This window comes from Pseudorca crassidens, chromosome 13 (genome assembly GCF_039906515.1).
Source record: "Pseudorca crassidens isolate mPseCra1 chromosome 13, mPseCra1.hap1, whole genome shotgun sequence".
Taxonomy (NCBI): domain Eukaryota; kingdom Metazoa; phylum Chordata; class Mammalia; order Artiodactyla; family Delphinidae; genus Pseudorca; species Pseudorca crassidens.
The window spans coordinates 57,557,570-57,582,029 of record NC_090308.1 but is presented as its reverse complement, the minus strand read 5'-3'; the positions used below and the strand labels follow the sequence as shown (position 1 = coordinate 57,582,029).

The 24,460-nt window shown below is 47.9% G+C and overlaps 1 protein-coding gene across 1 annotated transcript; it reads left to right on the top strand.

The window, feature by feature from the left end:
- Window positions 1-10,481: 10,481 nt before the first annotated feature.
- PRDM13 (PR/SET domain 13) lies at window positions 10,482-18,320 on the top strand. Its single transcript, XM_067702958.1, has 4 exons — window positions 10,482-10,642; window positions 12,179-12,310; window positions 12,604-12,724; window positions 16,390-18,320. Exons 1-4 carry the CDS (start codon window positions 10,499-10,501, stop codon window positions 18,135-18,137), a joined length of 2,145 nt encoding a protein of 714 aa, XP_067559059.1. The 5' UTR covers window positions 10,482-10,498; the 3' UTR covers window positions 18,138-18,320.
- Window positions 18,321-24,460: the final 6,140 nt, after the last annotated feature.

Sequence of the window (24,460 nt, the reverse complement as noted above, 5' to 3'; positions counted from 1 at the left end):
CCACTAAGACACGCTTTCTGATGTTTGTACCTGGATTGGTTTGCTAGAGTGGTTGTAACAAAGCACCATAAGCAGGGTGGCTTAAGCAACAGAAATTTATTGTCTCACAGTTCTGGAGACCAGAAGTCCAAAATCAAAGCGTTGGCAGAGTTGGTTTCTTCTGAACAACCCTGGGCGTGAGGGAAGGATCTGTTTCAGGCCTTACACTTTGGCTTGTAGATGGTTGTTCATATGATGTTCTCCCTATATTCATGTCTCTGTCCAAATTTCCCTGTCTTATAAGGACACCACTCATACTGTGTTAGGGCCCACACTAATGGCCTCATTTTAACTCGATTACTTCTGTGAATTCCCTATCTCCAAATAACGTCACATTCTGTGGTACGTATGAATTTTGACGGGAGCAATTCAACCCATGACAATACATAACCCTCACTGATGAAGGTATGCCTTAGGACATCACGTTAGGGGCACAGTACCCCCAAACTCAGTAGTAATACAGAAGACTCTCCTCCTCCCCGCTGCCTTCTTTCCTTCTACTGCTCTCCAAAACAGAACTGCAAGACTTCAAAGGTCAAGGATGGATGTAAAATAACGTCACTGATTTATTTTATATTTTAAAATTTTTTCTGGCTGTGTTGTGTCTTTGTTGCGGTGCGCAGGCTTCTCATTGCGGTGGTTTCTCTTGTTGCGGAGCACAGGCTCTAGGCACGTGGGCTTCGGTAGCTGTGGCTCGTGGGCTCTAGAGCGCAGGCTCAGTAGTTGTGGCACATGGGCTTAGTTGCTCCGTGGCATGTGGGATCTTCCTGGACCAGAGCTTGAACCTGTGTGCTCTGCATTGGCAGGCGGATTCTTAACCACTGCGCCACCAGGGAAGCCCCTGATTTCTTTTAAGAGAAGGTATTTGTACCAATAGAATGAATGTAGGCCATTTATAATTGTCTTAAGTGCGGAACACATTTGGTGGTTTCTGTTTCAACTGAGAGTAGGAGTAAGAGTTTTATTTAGTGCCACGGGATTAACATTTTTGACTGTGAGAGCTTTGGACACTGTGCCTGTGGGTTCCTTAAGCCTGGTGGGGCACCACTGTAGCTGTGAAGATTCCAGATGGCCATTTAGATCACAGACTCTGCAACTCAACACATTCCCTCTGGCTCATCCCTCGTACAGCTTCTTAAAAGATCATAGAACCAAAGAACCTATTTTTTTCCCCACGGATTTCAGTGGGCTATTAGCAACATATACGTACCCATTGCTTGCCTCTGATCTCTTCTGCCTTACTGTTTTTTCTTTTAATTAAATCTTACTTTAAAATAACATTTTATTTTGGAATATTTCCAGCACATACAAAAGTAGAGAGAATAGCGTAATGAACCCCACGTTACCATCACTCAAATCCAACAGTTATCAGTTTAAGGCCAATTTTGTTTCATCCATACCCAGTGGTTCTCCCTGGGGTAATTTTGACCCTCAGACATTGCCAGACATTTTGGCAATGTCTGGTGTCATAATTAGGGGAAGGATTCTATTGTCATCTAGTAGGTAGAGGCCAGGGACGCTGCTAAACATCCTACAATGCACAGGACAGCTGCCACAACAAAGAATTATCAGTCCAGAATGTCAATAGTGCTGAGGTTGAAAAATCCTTATCTATACCTGTACCCGCTGCCCCCAACCTTAGAATTACCTGAAGCAAATCCTAGACATCATATTTAATCTTTAAATATTTCAGTGTGTATTTCTGAAAAATAAGGACTAAAAAATTAAACATACTATAATTACTCCACTTGTAATTAACATTACTCTCTCATATCATTAAATATTTAGTCAGTTCTAGGATTATCAGGGTGGAATCTGCAATGCCTTTTATGGCCTAGTCTTGAAAATCACACACTGTCACTTCATTACAAACGAGTTACTAAATCTGACTCACATTCGAGGCTCCACCTTTAGAAGGGAGGACTGTCAAAGAATCTGTGGACATATTTTAAAACCATTATATCCTTTGAGTCTCTTTAAATCTTTTTATTCCCCCTCTCTTTCTTATTTCCCCTTGCAACCTATTTGTGAAAAATAAAAACAGGTCATTTGTCCAGTAGAGCGTTCCACAGCCTGTTTTTCTGACCGTATCCCCGAGGATTTGTTGATCAAGTTCATCTGTCTTCTCTATTTCCTATTATCAGAGAAATCAGATACAGGTTTCATTTCGTTTGCTTGCTTGCTTGTACTGACAAGTCTGTTTCATAGGCAGTGTTGCATATTTCCATTTGGAGCCTTGCTCTTTGCGATGCTAGTCATCATTGGAGATCATTGCCTGCATCCATTATTCCATGAAGGGTTGCAGAACAATTATATTTGAGTTCCTGAACTCTTCATTTATTAGCTGGAATATGTCTATAAAGTGAGGTTTCCGCTCATGCATTATTTGTTGCTCTGAGATATGCATATCTATATCTTATGTGACTGCCTGCCTAAGTGGCCTCTGGTGTCAGAAGTCCTGCTCCATTTAATTTATCATGTACAATTCCCAGCCTAGCAGTACAGTACCATAAGTATCATTAAAAAATATTACTAACTAACATTCTTGAGTACATCCTCTGTCCTGAGCTCTATGCTAAGCACTTTCCATCAACATCTCATAATCTTCTCAACAACGCTGTGAAGTAGGTCTCCTTATTACTCATATTATACAGATGAAGAAACTGAAGAATAGAAAGCTTCCTTTTGCTAAAGGTCACACGGTTAGTAAGTGTCAGAGGCAGGATTTGAATCCAGGCAGTCTGACTCTAGAGCCCACTCTCTCAATCACTAGGACATCCCATGATAATTTAATGATCCTCATGGAGAAGAGCAGATATGTGAAGTCAGTTAAAACTTCTGAATATAATGTGGTCAAGTGAAAATAGACTGGGCTTTGAACTCAGAAGGTGTGGGAGGAGTTCTGTCTATTATTTGTTATGTGACTCTAAGCAAGCTGCTTAACGCCTCTGAACTTTTCTCATTGGTAAAAGATAAACAATAAAATCTACCTCACAGGGCTTCCCTGGTGGCGCAGTGGTTGAGAGTCCGCCTGCTGATGCAGGGGACACGGGTTCGTGCCCCAGTCCGGGAGGATCCCACATGCCGCAGAGCGGCTGGGCCCGTGAGCCATGGCCGCTGGGCCTGCGCGTCTGGAGCCTGTGCTCCGCAAGGGAGAGGCCACAACAGTGAGAGGCCTGCGTACCGCAAAAAAAAAAAAATCTACCTCACAAAAAAATCTATCTCATAGTGTTGTTATGGTGGTTAAACCTAACAGCCTGTTTTGTGTTGGGCATTTTAAAAGTTATAAAAATGTATGTGTGCTCAATAATAAAAAGACAACACAGTTAAAATGGGAAAAGGATTTGCATAAACATTTCTCCAAAGAAGATAAACAAATTGCAAGAAGGACATGAAAAGATGATTGGGCATTAGTCACTAGGGAAATGCAAACCAAAACTACAATGAGATTTCACTTCACCCCCGCTAAGATGGGTATAGTAAAAAAAAGGTAGATAATAGGAAATGTTGGAGGATATGAAGAAACTTGAACCCTCATACACCACTGGTAGGAATGTAAAATGGTGCAGCACTTTGGAAAACAGTTAAACTGTTGTTCAAAGAGTTTAACATAGACCCAGCAATTTCACTCATAGGTACATATCCAAAAAGAAATGAAAACATATATGCGCACAGAAAGCTGTGTGCAAATGTTCATAGTGGCATTATACATAATAGCAAATAAGAAACAATCCTAAGGTCTATCAGCTGATAAATAGATAAATAAAATATGATATATCTATACAATAAAATATTATCCATACATAAGGAATGACATACTGATGCATGCTACAACATTGATGAACCTTGATAAATTATGCTAAGTGAAAGAATTCAGTTACAAAAGACCACATATCATATGGTTCCATCTATATAAAATGTTTATGCTTACAGCATAAGCAAACCTTTGGAGACGGAAAATGCACTGGTGGTTGTCTATACCTAGGAAATTTGGGAACGTATGGGGAGTGATAGGAAATGGGTATGGGCTTTCTTTTGGGGAGGGGAGATGAGAATGTTTGAAAATCAGATTGTGGTGATGGTTGCACAATGCTGTGTATACACTAAAAAAAGAAAAACCCACCAACATTGAATTGTACAATTGAATTAATTTGGTTAATTGTACGGTAAGTGAATTATATCTCAATAAAACTGTTTAAGAAAAATGTTTTGTATATATGTATAAAAACGTACCTTTCATAACCTTACTTAATTTTTATGTTGTGATCATATATATATTTGAAAGCTTTTCTGAATGTGAATCCCTACCATAAAATGAAGTCCCTACTATAAAATTCAAACATGCTTTCAGGAAACTAAAATGTATCACCATTTGGTCATGGACACAATAATGTGAGCACAAATAACACAAGCGATGGCGTCGCATTTTCAATCAAACACATAATTCGTGGTGACATTAGGATAGTACACAGGATCCTACTAGTGAACCTACTAATTGTTATTCAGAGATGCTGGTTATGAACCTGAGTTTGATTTTTAGTTGTGACATTGAGCTGGGTATTTTTATTGTTCTGTTCCTATTGCTATCATAATGACCATTTGATGAACTTCCATCACTCACAGGTTGTCCTAGGGATTATACAGGTATCTGCTAGGATAGTTTCCTCCCATTATGCACCACTGGGTCATGGGTTAAAGGAAAATTCTGTGTCTCCTGAACATAGATTTACATGTTCTTTCTTCAGGAGGTGGGCTCGCTTGGGGAGAAGGGGTTTTAGGCCTGTGGAGGAACTGAAGAGAGAAAAAATGTTTGACTTACGGCTCACCAATGGGGATTGTTCATCTGTCACATGGTCATCTTCTCAGCCCAGACAGCTCCTTGTAACTGGAGAACTCACGTTCCCACCAGGCAGGAGGCAGGGAGGGGGAAGTGTTCCTAGAGATATTGAGTTTGGGAACATAATTTTGAGTAGAAATTTATTACAGAAACCACTGGTTATTATTCCTTCTTGAGGTCCACACATCAACTGTTTTTCTTTTCTCCCTCTTTTTTCTCTTGCCCCATGCAGATTTTTAAAAAATTAAATCTCAAAATAATTTTTAATTGGAAACACATTCTTTTTTTGGGGGGGTGGGGTGGGAGATACATTCTTATGGTACCAAAATGACACCTAAAGTGAGAGGTCCCCATCTGTCCCTGAGCTTAGAAACAAGGAAATTCAGATAATCTGTATTCCCCTTCACTATTCTTTTGTGTAGTGTTCATCTGTCATTTCTGGCTTCCCTGCTCCTCAGGGGCTAAAAGAGGCTGTCACTGCTCTCTTCTTAGACAACTGTCCCAGCCTCAACTCAGGCTGATTTTCAGCGTTTAAAAGACCTTGTCTCCTTCAGCTCAGAAACCCAGCGGCCACCTTGGAGTGGAGATTTACAAGAGAATATACATCTGTATACACATCTGAATGTACAAGAATACTTATCATTATGCCTGTGTTTTAACATAGTGTGTGTATATTTTACACATACATCAGCAAATATTTTCATTGACTTATTTGGGTGTGAAGTTCTCTTTAACATACAAAAGAAGATACTTTTGTTTCTTTTGACTCTTCCCCCCCATTCAAATACCAAATTGTTCTTATTATTGCCCCAAGAGAGGGTATGTTCTTTGGGGATGGGGATGGGAGGCAGAGATAAAGAGAAAGAAAGCAGAGCTCTTCAAGGGCGGGGGGGAAGGGGGGAAAACCGTCTGGGAATCTCAAGAACATCTTTATTTTGCCTTTTAACTCTCCGCCTTTCTGATTAAAGAGTTCAGACCCGCTCCCCCGCCCGCGTTCAATTATCCCCCAGCATCTTTTCTCAGAAGCTGTCACCACCACTTGCTGAACCACAGCCCCATCCTGAGCCATTAGCCCGGTTCTTTTCCATTTCGCTTTGCTTTCCTCAGTTTCTCCTTGCAAGCTTTATAAATCTCCTTTGGAGGAGGAGTGTCCAAGCGGGTGGAAGTCTGAACACAATGCAACCTGAGAATTTCTGTCACTCTCTGCATATGCTCCTAAGTGCTTTAATCCCAATTAGGGGCGGCTGACACACGGTCCTATTCATTCCCATCAGCTCTTGAATACATTTGCCTAGAAATGAACTTCACAAATAGAGGCGCTCCTAAATGTGCCCAACAGCAAGGAAAATCGAATTGAGTGCGGGCTCATTCGGCAGCGGCAGGCAGAGGAGCGTTGAATGTGAAGGTGCCCCGAGACATTGCAATTCAGCAACACAGCTCGCTGACTTTTCTTTGCACCATGTCAACCGAAAGAACCAAGAAATAAGTTGGGGAACTCCGGTTAAAAGGCAACTTGAGAGGGGCTCTGAATACTTTTATTGAGCCGCTTCCAATGAAGGACTTAAAAAACAACAAAAAAGGCACCACAAAACCCACCAGCGGCGTCCCGGCTGAGTCCTGGGCGCGCGTTTGGAGCCTCCCGGCCGCGGCGCACCCACCGGCCTCGCAATTAAGGGGAAAACGGCCCCGTCGCCGGCGTGTCATCTGGTGGCGTTCCCAGAGCCCGTCGTCGCCGCCGCCCTATTCAGACTCGGCCTTAATGTCCCACCCGCGCCTCGGGGGCCGCGCAGCTGGTCCGCGCTGACCCGCCCGCCCGGCCGGCGCGGACACCATTGGGGGGCGCGGCCAGGCCACCTCCGGCCCAAACTCGGTGGAGACCCAGGCCTCTGCCTCCGCCCGGGTCTCGCCTGCTGTCCTTGACCCCTCACCGCTCCCTCCAACCCGGGGTTCGGGACTCTGCGCGTGGGCCAAGGAGTGGGGTGGGGTTGGTGACTGCCCAACAACCGAGTCCTCAAGGCCAAGCGCCACGGAGGGGGGTGAGCAGCCAGCTCCGCCGCCCTGGGGATCCGAAGCCCAAGGACTTTGAGCCCGGGAGACCCGCAGTTCAGCGAGAAGTCCTGCTGGGGCTCTTTCCCTCTAGGCGGAGCCCAGCAGGGTCACACGTGCGCGGCGCGGCAGCGTTTCCAGCCCGGCGCTCCGGCGCCAGCAGGCGCGGGCGGGGGCCGCCCCCTGGCGCAGGCCCGCTGAGCGCAGCGGCGCGGTGGGACTGGACTCCAGGCAGGCTCCCCCTGTGGCGGAAGGGCCGCTGCTCTCCCGCGCCCACGCCTGTTTAGGGGCAACCTGTTACCCGCGCGGCGGCATTGGCCGCGCGGTTCCGCGGTGGGCCGCCCCCAAACCCTCCTGGCCCCGCACCTCGGCGCAGAAGGGATTTCGCTTTAACGGGGCCTCTGGACGTCCATTTTCAGTCCATAAAAAAGCCAAGTGGAATGTTTTGATTGAGTCTCAACATTGTCTTTGAATAAGGCTGAGACCATGTAATTAATGTGTCTTTTTAATAAGGGACAATACGGCCGTTCAAGCTATTTAATTTCATTTAATTTTCCATCCCATTTGCTGCACAGTCCGCTTTTACTTTTAACACCCAGCCTTTCACGGCCCATCTTGCTCCACTGGGCACATTAGATTGGTTTCACCCTTGCTTTTTACGGGAGGAAAAATAAAAGAAAATGTGTTCCTTTCCTCCTTTGTGGACAATTTATTTCACTTGGGGAACTTCAACTCTGAGCCACAGGACAGAATAAAACTGGGCGAGCTGGTGTGAATGCCTCTGGCGCAGTCCCTTTCTTCTGGTGGGGCTGGGAACCAGCCACAATTGGCTATATTAATAAATAACTTTCCTCACAGTCGGCCTTTACATGGTCCTATTGATAAAATTGTTCGCGTGTCGTTCACGCTTTTTCACTCATTAAGGAGGGCCGGGGAGGAGCCCCGAACCCAGGCCCCGCACTCGCCCCTTCCCGCTCGCAGTGCTGGTAATTTAAACTGGGTGTCATCCTGGAGTCGCCAGGCCAGAGGTTAGAGGGACATGTTCATGGCTTAAATTTATTGCCCTCCAACTCTTCGGAGCGGCTTCCTCTCCTCCCCTCCCCCGGCTTTTGCCATTCATGGGCAGCTGGATCAAAGTCTCCCTCCTCTCCGTATCAGGCAGCCTTCGCGGCCCGAAGAGAGGCAATTGGAGGGTTAAGAAGGAAAAAAATCAGTGGTAGCTCCCTCAGAAAGTGGCCCTGGGCACGGTGTGGATGCACGGATAGAGGGACCGCAGCGTATGATCGCCCAGACCCGCCGAGCGGCTCTTTTCTGCTCCAGCTGCCGCGCCTACACAGGCCTTGGAGTTAACACCTAGCGGCCATCCATGTGTCACCACCCCGCCTGACTTGTGATGCTTAGACTTGAGACCCTTGACCTGGCTTGGATTCCCCTATTAGGCAAACCGCGAGTTTTGGAGCGCCCTAAATTCATTCACTCTACAGATCATTGCTGTTGACCTTCGCACAAACGCTAGTGAACGCAGAATGGAAGCCAGGAGTCTGCATCATCGTTCCCATTTTACGGATTAGGAGACTGAGGCTCTGAAGTAATTCCTCGAGGCTTGAGTGACGGAGCACAGACTGAATGACCCCCATTCTCTTGACTTTGTCCAGTACTGCGAACTCAGGTCTCCACCGAAGGGTGCCACACGTAGCTTCTTTGAGGGCTTCGTGGGACGAACTGTTAAAATACAGCTGTCGCCACCTTGCGTTCTGCTGCCGTTGTTAATCAGAGTCATCCACGTCAGTGGCCTAAGAACCGCAGTTTCGCGGGCAGAGCTTGGTGGAGATTTCGGCGTGGCGGCAGCGGGGAGTCCTCTGCCCATCTGTACAGTGGCTGGGCCTCCAACACCAGGCCCGAACACAGAGTCATTCAGTCCTCTCCAGGAATACCACGTCGGCCTCGTGTCCCGGTCCACTGGATTTGGGAAGTGGTGCTCGGGGTGAGCAGCACGTGGCAGGTGAGGGCAGAACTGTCACAAATATCTAATGAAATTGATCACTCGCCTAACTTATGAAAATAATTGTCCCCACGCAAATCGGAGGTTTCCCTAAAAGAAAACGAGGAACATTCTAGTTTAACGAAGTACTCGTTCTCCTAGCTTACGAACTGGGCTAAAGGCAGAGGTTATCAACGCCCACCTCGCCCTCTTTTCTGTGACCTTTGCTATAGTGCTTTTCCTTTTTTTTTTTTTAAAGGAAAAGTCTGGTGTGTTGGTTCTGGGGAAATTAGCCCCAAGGAATTCATCCTCGTTTTAAACTTAAAAGCGTGCAGGACTTAGAGACACCGATGTAGAGAAGAAAGTATGGACACCAAGGGGTGGAGGGAGACAGTGGCGGGTGGTGGTGGTGGTGGGACGAACTGGGAGATTGGGATTGACATATATACACTAATATGTATAAAATAGATAACTAATAAGAACCTGCTGTATAAAAAATAAATAAAATTCAAAAATACAAAAAAAGCGTGCAGGACTTGAGTCGTCGGTTGGTGTGCAGGGGAGACATGATTAAAAACCCAGCCCGCAGAACCCCTCTTCAAACCTCGGGTGCGGTCAGGGCACGCGAACCCCCGCAGCGTCCGGTCCTGCGGCCTCTTCCCATTCTCCAGAGAAAGTGCGGCCCTGGGGTGCATCCGGGAGCAGAGATGAACAACTGACCTCGTCTCCCAAAACTAGTCCGGACGCTTCATACTTCGGGGCGAAACTGGACAGAGGGAACGGTAAAGCGGTTCTAAATAGAGGACTGGCCTGAACCCAATCCCCTGAAATGGTAATACGGCCGTTATTTAAAAAGTGTAGGTATTTTCTGGTGTTTTCCCATCAAGTACCTGCCTAATTTCTGTATGGCACACGCCAGAAATCAATAGAAGTTAACAAGTCCTCCAAACAGTCCCCATCTCTTTGTTTAATCTCCTTTACAATAAAGCCAAGGGGAGAGAATTAAAAATCTTTGAAGTAGACCAAGGCTCAAAGGAATCAGCCAAGTAGACTTAAAGTAGTCACTTATTTCCCAAAACTGGTTTGTCGGTGAACAATAAAAGGAAGTAAAATTTATGGAGAAATTATACAGTGGATTTGTCACTTAAAATATCGTAACTGTCTCGAGGACAATGCCCCATGCTGAGGATTAATGGTCCCGCCGGACCTTTGATTCACCAGCGCCTTTTCTTCGCCCTTGACAAATTGGATTTTTAGGAATGGGAAGGTCGCCTGGACCATTGTGCGCCAGCCATTCAGAGGCCTCGATTATGCAGGGGGCTGAGGGAACCATTCCATGTGACCCTCTCGGGTGGGACTCTGCAGCTGCTCTGCAGCGCAACTCTCTCACCAAACTCCGCGCCCTTGCGCTAGCGGTGCCAAAAGGCGCCCGCCCAGATTGAAAAGGCGCAGTGCCGGCCCGGCCGCGTCACTCCGAGGGCGGAGAACTCACGTCGGGGCGCGACTAGCCAGCTAGCGCGCGGCTCAGGCTCTGTCGCTCGCGCCCTGCCGAGGACCCAGTGCGCCCGAGCGCCTGCCTGGCGGCGGCGGCAGCAATGCACGGAGCCGCTCGCGCTCCGGCCACCAGCGTGAGTGCCGATTGCTGCATCCCGGCTGGCCTGCGCCTCGGGCCGGTGCCTGGAACCTTCAAGCTGGGCAAGTACCTGTCAGACCGCAGGGAACCCGGGCCCAAGAAAAAGGTATTAGCCATTCCGACCTCCGCCCCCTGCCGTTCGTTCGCCTCCCCTTATCCCCTCCAGGAAAGGGGTGGATAGGGCCAGGGGAGGAAAGGGGTGACTGAGTCGTTATCTGCCAATTCTGCCAGTTGGAAGGGGACTCCGATCATTTCCCACAAGTCGCACTAGCCGAGAGCTGGACGTGGGCCGGGCTAGGGGAGAGGACGTGGCTGAGAGGGGACAGCCCCCGGGTGGGGTGCGTGGGGCTCTTTACGTGCCGGGACCACTCGGAACCCCCGATTTCCCCGGAGCGCTGAGGTGTTCTTCGCAGAGGCGACCCCTCCTCCCGCCGCATCTCTCCTCTCTTGGCAAATATGCCTTTTCTCTTTTATACAACTCACAGGCGCTGAGGACTTTTCTTACCTTCTGCCCTTCAATGAGCTAATTTGAGGCTTAAATTTGACTTCAAATAATTTGATCTCATCGTCTCCGAAAAATTTATCCTTGGGTACTCTCAGTTCCTAGAACCTCCCCAGGTGTTTCCTTCCACGGGTGTCTGCTTGCGGGTTCGGGGTGAATGGAGAGAGGGTGCGCCAGGTGGTGGCTCTGACGCACACTCCGAGGACGAGGAGCGCCCAGCAGCGAGGGGCACCGGGGCTGAGCGCCTGCAGCCGGGCTCGGAGGGGCCAGAATCGCAGTTGGGAGGCGTCAGGGCCAACACGCTCGCTCCGACTTCCCGAACAGCGTCGCGAACCCCGACCAGAGAGAGGTTCTAACAGGCCCCCGCCCGCCCCGAGGCGTCTCAGCGGGCGAAGGTCGGCCAACTGACACCAGGAATGAAGGCAGGAGTCCGGTGGCGTGGGCAGGGGTGACTGGGAAGAGGACTTTAGACTACAGCTTTCTTGTAAGGAATTGCTCCGGGCCCGGTCGACGGGACCCGCATCTGGCTCATCACGCAATCATCCTCTTCCCCAGAGTAGTATAGCCGGGCTCGCCGTGCACCGCTCCATCTTCTTTAAACGCGCTTTAATTGCTTTTAAATGGCCGGCCAGCGCGCGGCCGCTTTGTTCAGACAGTTTCGCCGCGGGGCTCGCGTGCAGCTCCGCGTTTTGGTGCGGTGCCGCTGGAATGCGGAGGCAAGAGAAGAGGCGCGGGACACCCTGCGTTCTGGGACTGACTTAGAAACGTCTCTAGCCTGGTGTCGGGGCTGCTCTTAAAACTGCGAGACGGAGAGATGCGGTGGGGGTGGGAGACGTCTTGCCACGAGATGTGCCCAGGCGCTTGGGCAGGATGCTTTCACTCCTCGTGCTGTCAAAGTGGGACAAGACGGGCGGGGTCGGCGGGGGGGGGGGGAACTGTTATACTAGCCAGCCTCCCCTCTTCCTCCCTCCCCCAAGCAAGGGTCCTAAGGACTTACTCTCCTCCCAGCAGCCCACAGCGGTCTGGCCAACATGAGCACAACCATTTTCCTGAGTCGGCTGGGGGTGGAGGATACACTTGCCCGATGGGTTGTGGGCCTGGTCGTGGCACGGGGGAGAACAACCACTGCTTGTGTTGCAGGTGCGCATGGTGAGAGGGGAGCTGGTGGACGAGTCGGGGGGCTCCCCCCTGGAGTGGATAGGGTTAATCCGGGCAGCCAGGAACCCCCAGGAACAGACTCTCGAAGCTATTGCAGACTTACCCGGAGGACAGGTACTGTGGGCTTCCCCCCCCACCCCACTGCCAGTTCTATCTACCGAACAGTCACTGATATTAAGAGCAAAGCACTTTAGCTAGAGGTCTCATTTAAACGTCCCAACAACCCTATAAGGTAGATACTATTATTTTCCCGGTTTGAAGAATGAGGGAATTGAGGTTCAGAGAGGTCCAATAGTTTTCCCAGCGTCACACAGAGTCAGGGCGCGGAATCGAACCTTTCCTCTCAGTTGTTTTTTGACCGATTACCCAGGAAATGACAGCAAGCTGTCCTGTTCCTTGCGTCCCAGATCTTCTACCGAGCGCTGCGAGACGTCCAGCCAGGGGAGGAGCTGACCGTGTGGTATTCCAACTCCTTGGCGCAGTGGTTTGACATCCCCACGACTGCAACTCCGACGCATGACGAGAAAGGTACCGCCTCTGAGAAAGCCTTCGGGTCAGCGCGGGTAGGCGAGAGTCCAGCCCTCCTCCGGTCTTTGGGCCCGTCCCTAGACTTGAAGGGCCTTTTTCCTGCGCTGTGTAAAACTGAATTCATACTCCCTGTCGGAGCGGGTAGAGGCGACGTCATCACTACCTCCTTTAAATCAACAGTAAATGATAAAAACAAACCATAATAATCTGGCTCTCGATGGCAGGGAAAAAATACTCTTCGTGAATTTCATGCAGGTCATCCTTTCTGATTGCATACCCAAAGAGACAGTTATTTACTCACCTAAGAATCAATAAAGATGCTTTAACGTAGTGTTAGGGTAACCACCTCATGAGCTCCAAAAAGTGTAACTCAAACCGAGGGGCATCTATTCACTGGTTTGGAGGAAAGTAACGTATTTCTACAGCATTTTAGAAGCATTACGGTACTTACAGCTGGTCAGTTGGCAGGTACTGAGGCCCTTCCATTTAAATGGTATTTATTCATTTCCCTCTCCCTACTTAAATCGAAACTGGGATGTATCCCAGTTTCTTCTCAGATTTATTTGACCCCTTCCAAAGCCAAGAGCGGATTTATGCAAATTAAGGTGCAGTAACTAAAGAGAAAAACATTTTCAAACCTTCCCTAGAACACTGAGGAACACTTCCTGTGGAAAAAGGCTGGGAGGTGCTAAAATAGTTAAGATCTGAGACTCCTTGTTATTGCACAACACTTCCATGACTTTCTTTGTTCTTTGCCAGTTGTTTTTGTTTGTAATTTCTCCTAAAGACACAGTTATATTTAAACTCAACATCGTGGATGCCGTCAACTATTTTAACACATTCTCCTGAATTTCCTGCTCAATCTCATTCCTTTAGAAATAGAGTTAAAGATCTCAATACTAGTGTGGGACTTAAGAAACAATTAATGAATAAGAGAATGAAGTTAATTCAAAATGATGAATCACTTCACTTCAGAGTGTCACTGTCTTCTGTAAACTAATTCTATTGATTTTGTGGGTAGATCTGTATGTACAGTATTCATAAAAGTTATCTTAGTTTGTTCCTTGCATCACATTAGATCCTCTTGTCAACTTCTTCCAGTAAAAGGGAAACATGACAAAAGCCCCATAGTGGAAAACTCTCAAATCTGCCACTATAGAACAATCTCAAGGACTCCTGGCCTTTGGGGGGCAGGAATTTTTGCACAGAACACCCTTCTTTAGACACTCTCAAATAGTACAAAAGCAACTTTTTTGAGTGGTGGCCCTCATGTTTTCATTTCAGTCAATAGAGCCTATAAACATCATATGGTCACAGATATCAAGAGACACCATTTTCCTTTTGGGGAATGTGTGGGTTACTTTGAACTCTGACTTCCACAGCTTTGAGGTGCTTGAAATCTTGACCACCTTAGAGTTACATCCAGGAGAGGAGGCAAAATCACTTATGAAGTGTGTTTGGTACTTTTGGCATAGGTTGGATTTCAGAATCCAGAGAACATGTCAGTTCATTAGGATAAACAAACAAACAAAAAAACACAGTGAAACAGAAAACATACATTTGCTTAAACCTTGAAAAGAGGAAGAAATAAGTAGGGATGACTGCTATTCTTCCAATATTGACTAACCCCAGTGGGTTTCAATTCCATAGTAAGATTAACAAAAATACTGACTCTGTTTTAGGAACAAAGCTTACTTGGCTTTGCATTGAGCTGAGTCACTCTAGGGCAGCCTCTGAAAGTGCTCTCTTTAAAAAGGGGTGATGAGAGGGAGGTTCTGAACTTAGCAGGAAGAAGGTTACTTAATATATTAAATCAACATACCCACCAAGAGAACTCAGGAAGTCTCTTCTCCCTCTCTTTTTATGAAGATTTATTTTACATGGCTGTTCAATACAACAGAAATATTGAATTGATTTTTGTTTAAGTCTTCCATAAATAATTAGGATAGGGCACATAGGCAAATCCTCTTCCCTTCTTTTTCGTTCTGCTCTACCTTGGCTTCAGCTGGAATAATCTGCTCCTTACTTGAACTTCCACCTTAGTTATCTGGGAGGACTACTTGCTTTATACAAATTCAGAAGCAAAATACATGAAGGGAGGAATATCTGAAAATTCCCCCCATTGTTGTTTCTGTAGTAATGTTTTAGAAGTTTAAGCTACTTGTGTGCAAGGAGGAAAAATTTAACTTTCCCATTACATTTAATGAAACTGACATTTACTTTGGATACTTCCTTGTGGCTCAACTAACTTCTTTCTCATAGACATCCTTCCCTTCAGTATTATTGATCAACCACAGCATTTAAAACGACATCCAGGGCTTCCCTGGTGGCGCGGTGGTTGAGAGTCCGCCTGCCGATGCAGGGGACGTGGGTTCGTACCCCGGTCCGGGAAGATCCCACATGCCGCAGAGCGGCTAGGCCCGTGAGCCATGGCCGCTGAGCCTGCGCGTCCGGAGCCTGTGCTCCGCAACGGGAGAGGCCACAACAGTGAGAGGCCCGCATACCGCCAAAAAAAAAAAAAAAGACATCCAATTGCAAGCTCGTTGTTCTCTGTAGGGATGTAACATGACCTTTTTGAGTAAAAATTAACTTCTACCATGTGATCAAAATCTGTTTCATACATGTGTCTTTTGATTGTGTTCATAGACCCTAGCAAAATTTAAAAACAACTGTTAATAATATTAAACACACAAAAAACGTTTGATGCCAAAAGCATGTATATAGTCCCTGATATAAAATGGTGCACTTATCAAAAGTTGAGTATATTATTCACACACACACATACACACACATACATACATCATATATATTTTACAAGGACTTTACTAAGCTTGGATTTGTGCAGCTATTTAGGAGTTAATTAATTACCAGGTGGAACAACTGACAAGGTAATGCAACATCATCCTTCTGTTTTTAGAATATCGGGACATAAGACTTTTTCTTTTCTCCCATCAAATTAAATGGAGTTAAAGAGGAAATAAAGATACAAATAATTTTGAAGAATAGCAAATCATAGTCCCTATGTGGTCCTTCAGTTGGTCACGCTCCAGGAAAACCTCAGGCAAAGTGTTTAAGGCTGGGAGGGGGTGGGGAGGGTGGGTAGTGGACATAAAAGACATTGTTCTATGAAAAGGAATGATTACATATGGCCCATACATACAGGATATTGTCTCGCCTGGTAATGAGGCGCTCACGACCATTAGATTGGCCTTTGTTCAGTTTACCCAAACTCCTTGACATACGCCACCTATTCTGCAAACGCCAACAGATGGGCCCAGGCCCAGCACAGCCCCAAACACTTGATTTAAAGCAACAGCTGCTCTCGGCTCTTCCCTGGCCAGCCTGCCTGAGCGCTGCCCTCCCAAGGAAGATTTGCTCGCATGGCCCGGAGGAAGTCTTCGTTGGAAAGGCCCAGGTCACCCCTCTCGGCCCCTGAGTAGTCTCAGAGGATGGAGATGGTGACAAAGTTGGCCATTTGGGGCTTCTCGGAGTCCTCGCTACAATGGGGCTACCGAACTCACTTATTCGCCGGAACCCAAGAATACTCCTGCTTCTTCCCATACTGCTGGTCAAAACCTGGGCTTTGCCTTGGGCGCGCTGGCGCTTTTTTTCTCTCTCGCTTGCTTGCTTCTCACTGGGTCGCTTTTTCACTTTTTCTCGCCCAGGGGAGGAGCGCTACATCTGCTGGTACTGCTGGAGGACGTTTAGATACCCCAACAGCCTTAAGGCGCACCTACGTTTCCACTGTGTGCTCAGCAGCGGCGGGGGCCGCGCCTACCTGCACCACGAGCACACGGCTCGCCAAGGCGCTGCCCCGGCCGCGGATGGCCTTCGCCTCTCCCCGAAACCCCCAGCGCCAGACTTCGCTGCGGCCGCCCCGGCGGGCACTCTTCGGGCCCACCCGCAGGTCCCGCCGGCCCTCCAGGCTTGCGGAGCGCGGGAGAGCATCAAGCGCGAGGCCTCCTCCGCGCCCTCAGCCACCTCGCCACCCCTGGCCAAGTGGGGGCCGTCCAAGAAGGGCAAGGAGCAGCCGGAGCGCATCCTGGACATGAGTGGTGCCGCCCGGGGACACGGCCACTTCCTCGGCATCGTGGGAGGTTCCCCAGCGGGGGGCGGCGGCTTGGCTTTCTATCCTGGCGTGCGTTCGGCTTTCAAGCCCGCTGGCTTGGCCAGGGCAGCCGCGGCCGCGCACTGCGACCCCTGCCGGGAGGAGGGCGGCGGCAAACCTGGGGCCAGCCTGGCCTTAAGCAGGCTGCTGGGCGGGGGCCGGGTGGGCGGACGCCCGGGAAGCGGGGAGAACCCGGCGGCGGGCGAAGCGGGCCACCACCATCACCACCACGCGCACCATCACCACCACCACCACCCCAAATGCCTGCTCGCGGGGGACCCGCCGCCTCCTCCTGGCCTGCCCTGCTCCGGGGCTCTGCGCGGCTTCCCTTTGCTCCCTGGGCCCCCAGAAGAAGCGTCCGCCTTCAAGCACGTGGAGCGCGCCCCTCCCGCAGCCGCCGAGCTGCCGGGAGCGCGTTACGCGCAGTTGCCCCCGGCGGCCGGGCTGCCCCTTGAGCGCTGCGTGCTGCCCGCCCTCGACGCAGGCGGCCTCAAAGGCTACCCAGGTGGCGAGTGCAGCCACCTGCCCGCCGTCATGCCGGCCTTTACCGTCTACAACGGGGAGCTACTCTACGGCTCACCGGCCGCTGCCACTTATTACCCGCTCAAACTGCACTTCGGCGGGCTGCTCAAGTATCCGGAGTCCCTCTCTTATTTCAGTGGACCCGCGGCGGCGGCGGCGGCGGCGGCGACCGCTCTGAGCCCGGCCGAGCTGGGGTCCCTGGCTACCATCGACCGAGAGATCGCCATGCACACGCAGCAACTGTCGGAGATGGCGGCCGGGAAAGGCCGCGGCCGCCTGGACGCGGGAACGTTGCCCGCGGCCGTCGTGGCGGCGGGTGGCGCTGGGGGTTGCGGCAGCGGGGGCGGCGGCGCGGGCAAGCCCAAGACGGGCCACCTGTGCCTCTACTGCGGCAAGCTGTATTCGCGCAAGTACGGGCTCAAGATCCACATGCGGACGCACACGGGCTACAAGCCGCTCAAGTGCAAAGTGTGCCTGCGGCCCTTCGGCGACCCCAGCAATCTCAACAAGCATATCCGGCTGCACGCCGAGGGCAACACGCCCTACCGCTGCGAGTTCTGCGGCAAGGTGCTTGTACGCCGCCGGGATCTGGAGCGCCACGTCAAGTCCCGCCACCCCGGCCAGAACCTGCTGGCCAAGGCGGCCGACGGCCCGGGCGCGGAGCCTGACTACCCCCCGGAGCCGGGGGAGCCCAAGAGCGACAACGACAGCGACGTGGACGTCTGCTTCACCGACGACCAGAGCGACCCTGAGGCCGGGGGTGGTGGCGAGCGCGACTCGTAACGAGTCTTCCTGGGAAGCAGGGAGTGTGGGGCCGTGGACAGAGAGAAGAGGGGCTTCTGTTCTGGGAGAAGAAGAACTGCTGGTGGTGAGAAGGGCCCAGCGGACAAAACCGGTTTTGTTTTGGTTGGGCGCCGCATTTGGAACGGTGAGAAATCGCTGGTCCGATGCTGAAACTCTGAGCAAAGGTTTCGAGGTGGCTTAAAGAAATCTTGCCTTCCGAGCGTACCGAGGGCCGCGGGTCTCAGCGCGCTGCAGGCTCCTGGACTCCGCGAATAGGCTCCGTCACCCCCCAAGCCAGGCGGTCTGCTCTCGGAGTTTAGGATCACATTAATGTGAAGCCACAGGGCCCTCGAGGGTGCCGAATTTAACCGCCACGTATTTTTAAATTGTTCTTTTTTGTGGAGAAAATTGTGCCTTTTGAAACGACGTTTTGTGTGTGTATTTTACATTAGCATTTCACTGCATAGGCAAAACAGTAGTCACAATTCGGTAGATGTGACATCCATACACTTGTTTCCATTTCATCTGTTTTCGTGTCAAGGACTGCGCCTCGCTGCATTGAAGATATAGTGGTAGCAGGTGTACAAATTGGTCAAGTTGCAATTATTTATAAGAGAATAGTGACAAATGTAAAATATCTAAAGCATGAATCTAAGAGCACGCAATATATAATTTTAAAGAAAATGTCCTATTTGGTAGAGTACAAATGTGATGTATGTTGTTTTATAATGAATGATGTACAGTGGATTCAGTATTTTCGTCTTGGTTCCAGTTTGTGCAATCTTTAATAAAAATAAAGATAAGAATGAGAGTTTGTTCACTTAGCAATTTCAGCAGATCTTTTAAAGAAATAGTTTAATTTGAAAACGGTTTTCAAGGAGACTCCATAATACAATAAATTAGAGGACACTTGAACACTTTGATTATTCATTAAATAAATTTTAAGTACTGTTGTAATAGGAAAATATACAATTTTTAATACGTGCATTTCACAGGCTCCCAGCTAGCAGGCAAAACAATTGTTTTCTGAAACCATTGTTAATCATGCTAAGTGTTTTCATCTTTATGGAAAAAAGCTAATGACCTTCAAGGAAAAACACACCCACACACAATATTTCTCATCAAAAAGAACTGTGGAACTGTAGAATCACTATTTCTTGTTACGTACACTTCGACAGAACTTCCCATGGGAAGCAAGAAAAAGGAAACTTGAATAGTGCTTTTATGATTTGTACAGTTTAATATTCATTCAACAAATACTAAAGGAGGATCTATTTTGTTGGAGGTGCTGATCTATCTGCTTTATGTAGGTCCCCCGCCTGCCATGTACACCTTTCAACAATCTCCTGCTGTCTGAATGGGTCCCATTTTACAGAAGAGAAAGTATACTCTTCAAGGTCACTACTGGGAGGCCCATAATTAGAAGGCACAGTTAGAAGCAGTGACTTTATGGGTATAAAAAATAAATGCTAATTAATGGAAGGATATCACAAAGAATATAATTTTGTGGGCTAAAATTGGAAAACACCTCCTTTACCTCCCATTCCCTCTCCCAACATGCTTTCTGGGGTTTCACTGCAGTTACTAGGAAGAGGAGGACAAGTCACACTCCTCTGCTAAGGGTAGGTACCCTAACAGCCCAGGTCTGCAGCGCTCTTCCCAGAGGTTGGTGGGAAGCATCTAGTGGGTCACCAAAGGGTCTTGGATATGACCCTGATGATTTAACTCAGTTAAAAATGTCCTTTATTTTCCGCATCCTGAGTACTGTGGCAGTCTCCACCTGCTGTCTTCCATTTGGGAACACGGCCTCAGTCACTGGGTGGCAGGCAGGGACTTTCTCTAACCCATCGCGGCAGGAGGCATGGGTGGGAGATGAAGGGCATCTAAGTTCTATGGGCGGTGATCAGCAAAAAAGATTTCTTCTATGGGAAAACTTATGCTGGGAATTATAGGCTTTTTAGTGTCAGCTGACCTGAAAATGTTTTGCTTTGTAAAAGAAAGCCCAAAGAGAAACAAAATATATGTGTGGATTAACATTTACATATGGTGACAATGATACTACCATTGATCCTTATGCTATTTGCAATTCTTTCTTCTCTGCAGAGGAACAAGGTTTAGTGATGGCCTTGCCACACAGAATTGGAAGTGAACCCAAGCATCTGCCAGTTCAGCCTGGGCTCCAGGAGCCCAGGGCTTATCACTGCCTACTTAGTATTATGGTCCTGCCCTTTGAAGCAAAGCTTAAAACCAAATCCACACTTACAGAGAAATATTGGAAAACTTTTCTGAAATCAGATCGTGTAAGTCCTCAAGGAAAGTGAGAAAGGCTGCCCAGATTTGAAACACAGGAAGTTTTAACAGCTATAAAAGTCATGTTTCCTTCTCCCATTTCTTAGCTCAGTACTCAGTCCTATAACTTGTTTTGTGTGAAAATAGCCTTTAAAGAAATAAATTAAAAATAGTTTGGAAAGGAAATACATTTAAAATTGATAAATATCTAATAAAACAACTCCAGCCTTCTGTTTTCCCCTTTATAATTGATATCTACTATGTTATTAGAATAAATTCCAACATAAAAATGAAAATTGAATAGAGATTTAAAAGGCTCTCAATCGTAGATCATTCATAATTCTCCATAGGTTGCCTCAGATAACCTCTGTATTTGTCCGCGGGTGTGCACACTATCATACATAATTAATGCAATTATTTATTTTAATGATGAAATCAAATCAGTGATATACAATCAGTAACAATATTACTTATTTTAAGTGGTTCAGCTGACAATGTTTCTCAGGTCACTTCCTTCAGTCTCCTATCCCCTTCTCTCCACTCCCAGCCCCCAACCCTCAATTCTTCTCATCCTGATATCCGCAGCTAACTGTGAAGGTTACACTAAAGCCACTGGAAGTTCCTGAGATTTTAACTGAATATTTTGTAACAAAAGATTTTTTTAAAAATTATTTTTGACTGCATTGGGTCTTCGTTTCTGCGCGCGGGCTTTCTCTAGTTGCAGCAAGCGGTGGCTTCTCTTGTTGCGGAGCACCGACTCTAGGCGCGCGGGATTCAGTAGTTGTAGTTCGCGGGCTCTAGAGTGCAGGCTCAGTAGCTATGTGCTCCGTGGCATGTGGGATCTTCCCGGACCAGGGATCGAACCCATGTCTCCTGCATCGGCAGGCGGATTCTTAACCACTGCACCACCAAGGAAGTCCCAAAAGATATTTTAAAAAATAGGAGAATTCATACCTTTTAGAAGTGAAAGACTCTAGATTGCTTAGGTCTAGTTAATTCAGACATGAAAATGTTTTGCTAAGCTGGATAAATCATCCAGACATGGGTTCTAGGCTTGCCTTCTCTCACTTGCTTGGAATCTTGGGCCAATCTTTCTCAATTTCCTCATCTGTAAAACAGGTTGAAATGAGCCATAAGGTAGTTGTGAAGACTGAATGAGTTAATTCAGTTAAACTCCTTTTAGAATCAAGCCTGACACACAGTGATCTCTCTAACAGTATTTACAAACCTCTAGCAACTCTCTGTGGTTTTATTTCGAAGACATCAACGAACGAGATAAGGGGAGATGCCCTTTCATAAGCATTAGCATCTTTTTGCAGTTATCCCCTTGGTTCGCTATCCCCTTGGTTCACTTCTAGCCCCGATAAACTCTCAACAATTTCAGTAAAGGACTCACACTTTTGCTAAAGAGAAATTTCTTCAAGCTCCTTATTAATCCATCTTTCCATTTAAAATTCAGACACTGGTTCAAATGGTTCATAGTGGTTACGTGAACGGGAAGAAAAGTGTTCTTCGTCTGTTGTCACTAATTTTTGAAATGCTTGGCTGTGCTTGCGGTGAGCCATGAGTTTTAGTAGAAGAATGCAAAGGAGGCGACCGTGCGTACATCTTCCCTCCTGAGCGGAGCAGAGGGCGGAGTACAAGGCAGGAGCTGCAATTCCCCAAGGCTGTACTGTGGGGAAAGTTTATTTACCGCCTAGATTGAGAGAAGAAGGCAGGCGACGGCGGGCCTCCAGATTAGAACTATAGTTCGCGGGAGCTGCAAGAGAGCTTAATGGTACTGGTTGCGGGGTTCCAGAGCCGAGAGGGCGGTGATTGGCTGCTGCCGTTAGTTCGAGCGCTCCCATTGGCTCATCCCTTGGAGCCAGGGTTGCTATTGGTAGCGGGCTGGTCGCGCGCGAAGATCCGGGCAGGCTCGCGAGAACCCCGGGCCCAGGCGCCGTTTGGGTGAGTGTTACGGCGTCGGGGCTGTGTGTGTGTGTGTGTGTGTGTGTGTGTGTGTGTGTGTGTGTGTGTGTGTGTGTGTGTGTGTGTGTGTGTGTGTGTGTGGCCGTCGGTGTGTGTGTGTCTGTGTGTGTGTGGCCGTCGGTGTGTGTGTGTGGCCGTCGGTGTGTGTGTGTGTGTGTGTGTGGCCGTCGGTGTGTGTGTGTGGCCGTCGGTGTGTGTGTGTGGCCGTCGGTGTGTGTGTGTCTGTGTGTGTGTGTGTGTGTGTGTGTGTGTGTGGCCGTCGGTGTGTGTGTGTGTGTGTGGCCGTCGGTGTGTGTGTGTGGCCGTCGGTGTGTGTGTCTGTGTGTGTGTGTGTGTCTCCCTGGGAATGAGGGTTTCCAGGTTTGGCTTCCGGGCAGAAGGGTGGGAGTCTCGCCGCGTTTGGGTGTACAGTCCGGGAGCCCAGAAGGGAGAGAGACGCGGGAAAACCCCCGCGGCGCCCAGCAGGCGGCCCGGGGAGTCCCAGGCGCCGAACTAGTCCTTGTTTCGGTGTTCCTGGCCTGCGGTGGCGGGGAGCTGCGGCACCAGCACTGCGCGCCCTCGCCATCTGCTGCTTCCCCAAAGGGAAGAGCGAAGAGGCGCTGGCGCCGTCGGGAGGTCAGCCGTGACCCTTGGCCACCCAGGTGTGGGTTGTGAAGGGGAGGACTCAACAGACGGCGGGGCCAATGTGTTTAGTTACAGAAGGAGTGTGGCACTCGCTCTGGGCTGGGTGACCTTCCTACAAAAGATGAAAGGAGCGCTTCTGTCCTCTGCGACTGTAGTTTAATTCAAATTAGGTGTAACCGCTGTAAGACAGACAACTTGTTAATGCCTTTGCCTTGCAAACGATACTAGGGCCCTTCAAAAAGTGACTGAGATTGGGTGGACTCTATGTATGCGTGTAAACCCTTTAAAGACTGATTTTATTTCAGTATGTTTTAATAATTTCAGTTTTAAGCATATCATGTAAGTAGATAAAAATTAAAGCACAAGTTGGTTAAACAATATAAAAGTGATAGCATAAAAGATTTTTTTGGTAATTCGAATCAAATAGATTGAGAGGAACGTTTTCATACAGAGGAAACTTTATTAAAAATAAAATAAATCTGATATCCCAATATCATGAATATTCCTCTCCTTTTTTTTTTAGGTATCCACATACACTTTTGCATAATTCAGTATTGTAGGAAATGGCTTTCTATACATATTTCCTATTTTTGATGTTGGCAGTACAGGAATGTTCCTGGAGGTTAGTTTAAGTAGAGAGTGATTTAAAATCCAGCTTTTCATGGCAAGTTGTATTTGAATGGGAGACACTCAATTCCAGTGATTTGAGTAGAAAGCCTTAGGTGGAAATGTCTTATGTGACAGGAGATACAATGAAGAGAGATGCAATAGCAGATGGCTTTACATAAGAACGTAGTGAAGGTCAAAGATAGTTTTTAATCCTTTTTTTAAATATCCCTGACAACCGGCAGAAAGATAAGATTCTATACTTGACACTGAGTAGTTGATTCCTGAATTATCACCTTAAGGTAAAATGAGACATGACCAGGTCAGGTTTAAGCTTACTTGAGTGCATCAGACCATAGCAGAACACATCTGTGAGCAACAAAATGCTTTCAGGTATGCTAAAAGTCAGTCCAATGAGAAATGAGTCAATGCAGGATGTCGCATTTTATAAGCCTATTTGTGATTTTCAGAAAGCTGGAGAAAGAAATGCCTTAGCAACCAAGAAGACACAGAGAAAAGAAAATCCATTAGGGGCTTTATAGGGTAGGCTTTCTGAATTATTTAAAGTTAACATGCTGAAATGTAAGCTCAGGATACTGGCTTTGCAACTATAGGTGCTTGTATATATACTGTGCCTTATGTTTGTTTCCAAAATCAATGTGTGTATTACTGTCGTGAATTGGTAGTTTGGGACTTCCTGATATACATACTGGCCAGCAGTCTCCATATAAAGTGAGAAAAAAAATTAGCTTTGCATTGAGAATGTTTTGGGAGAGAACTCATTTCATTACATCTTCATTATCTCATTTAATCTTTGTAACAACCTATTTTACAGA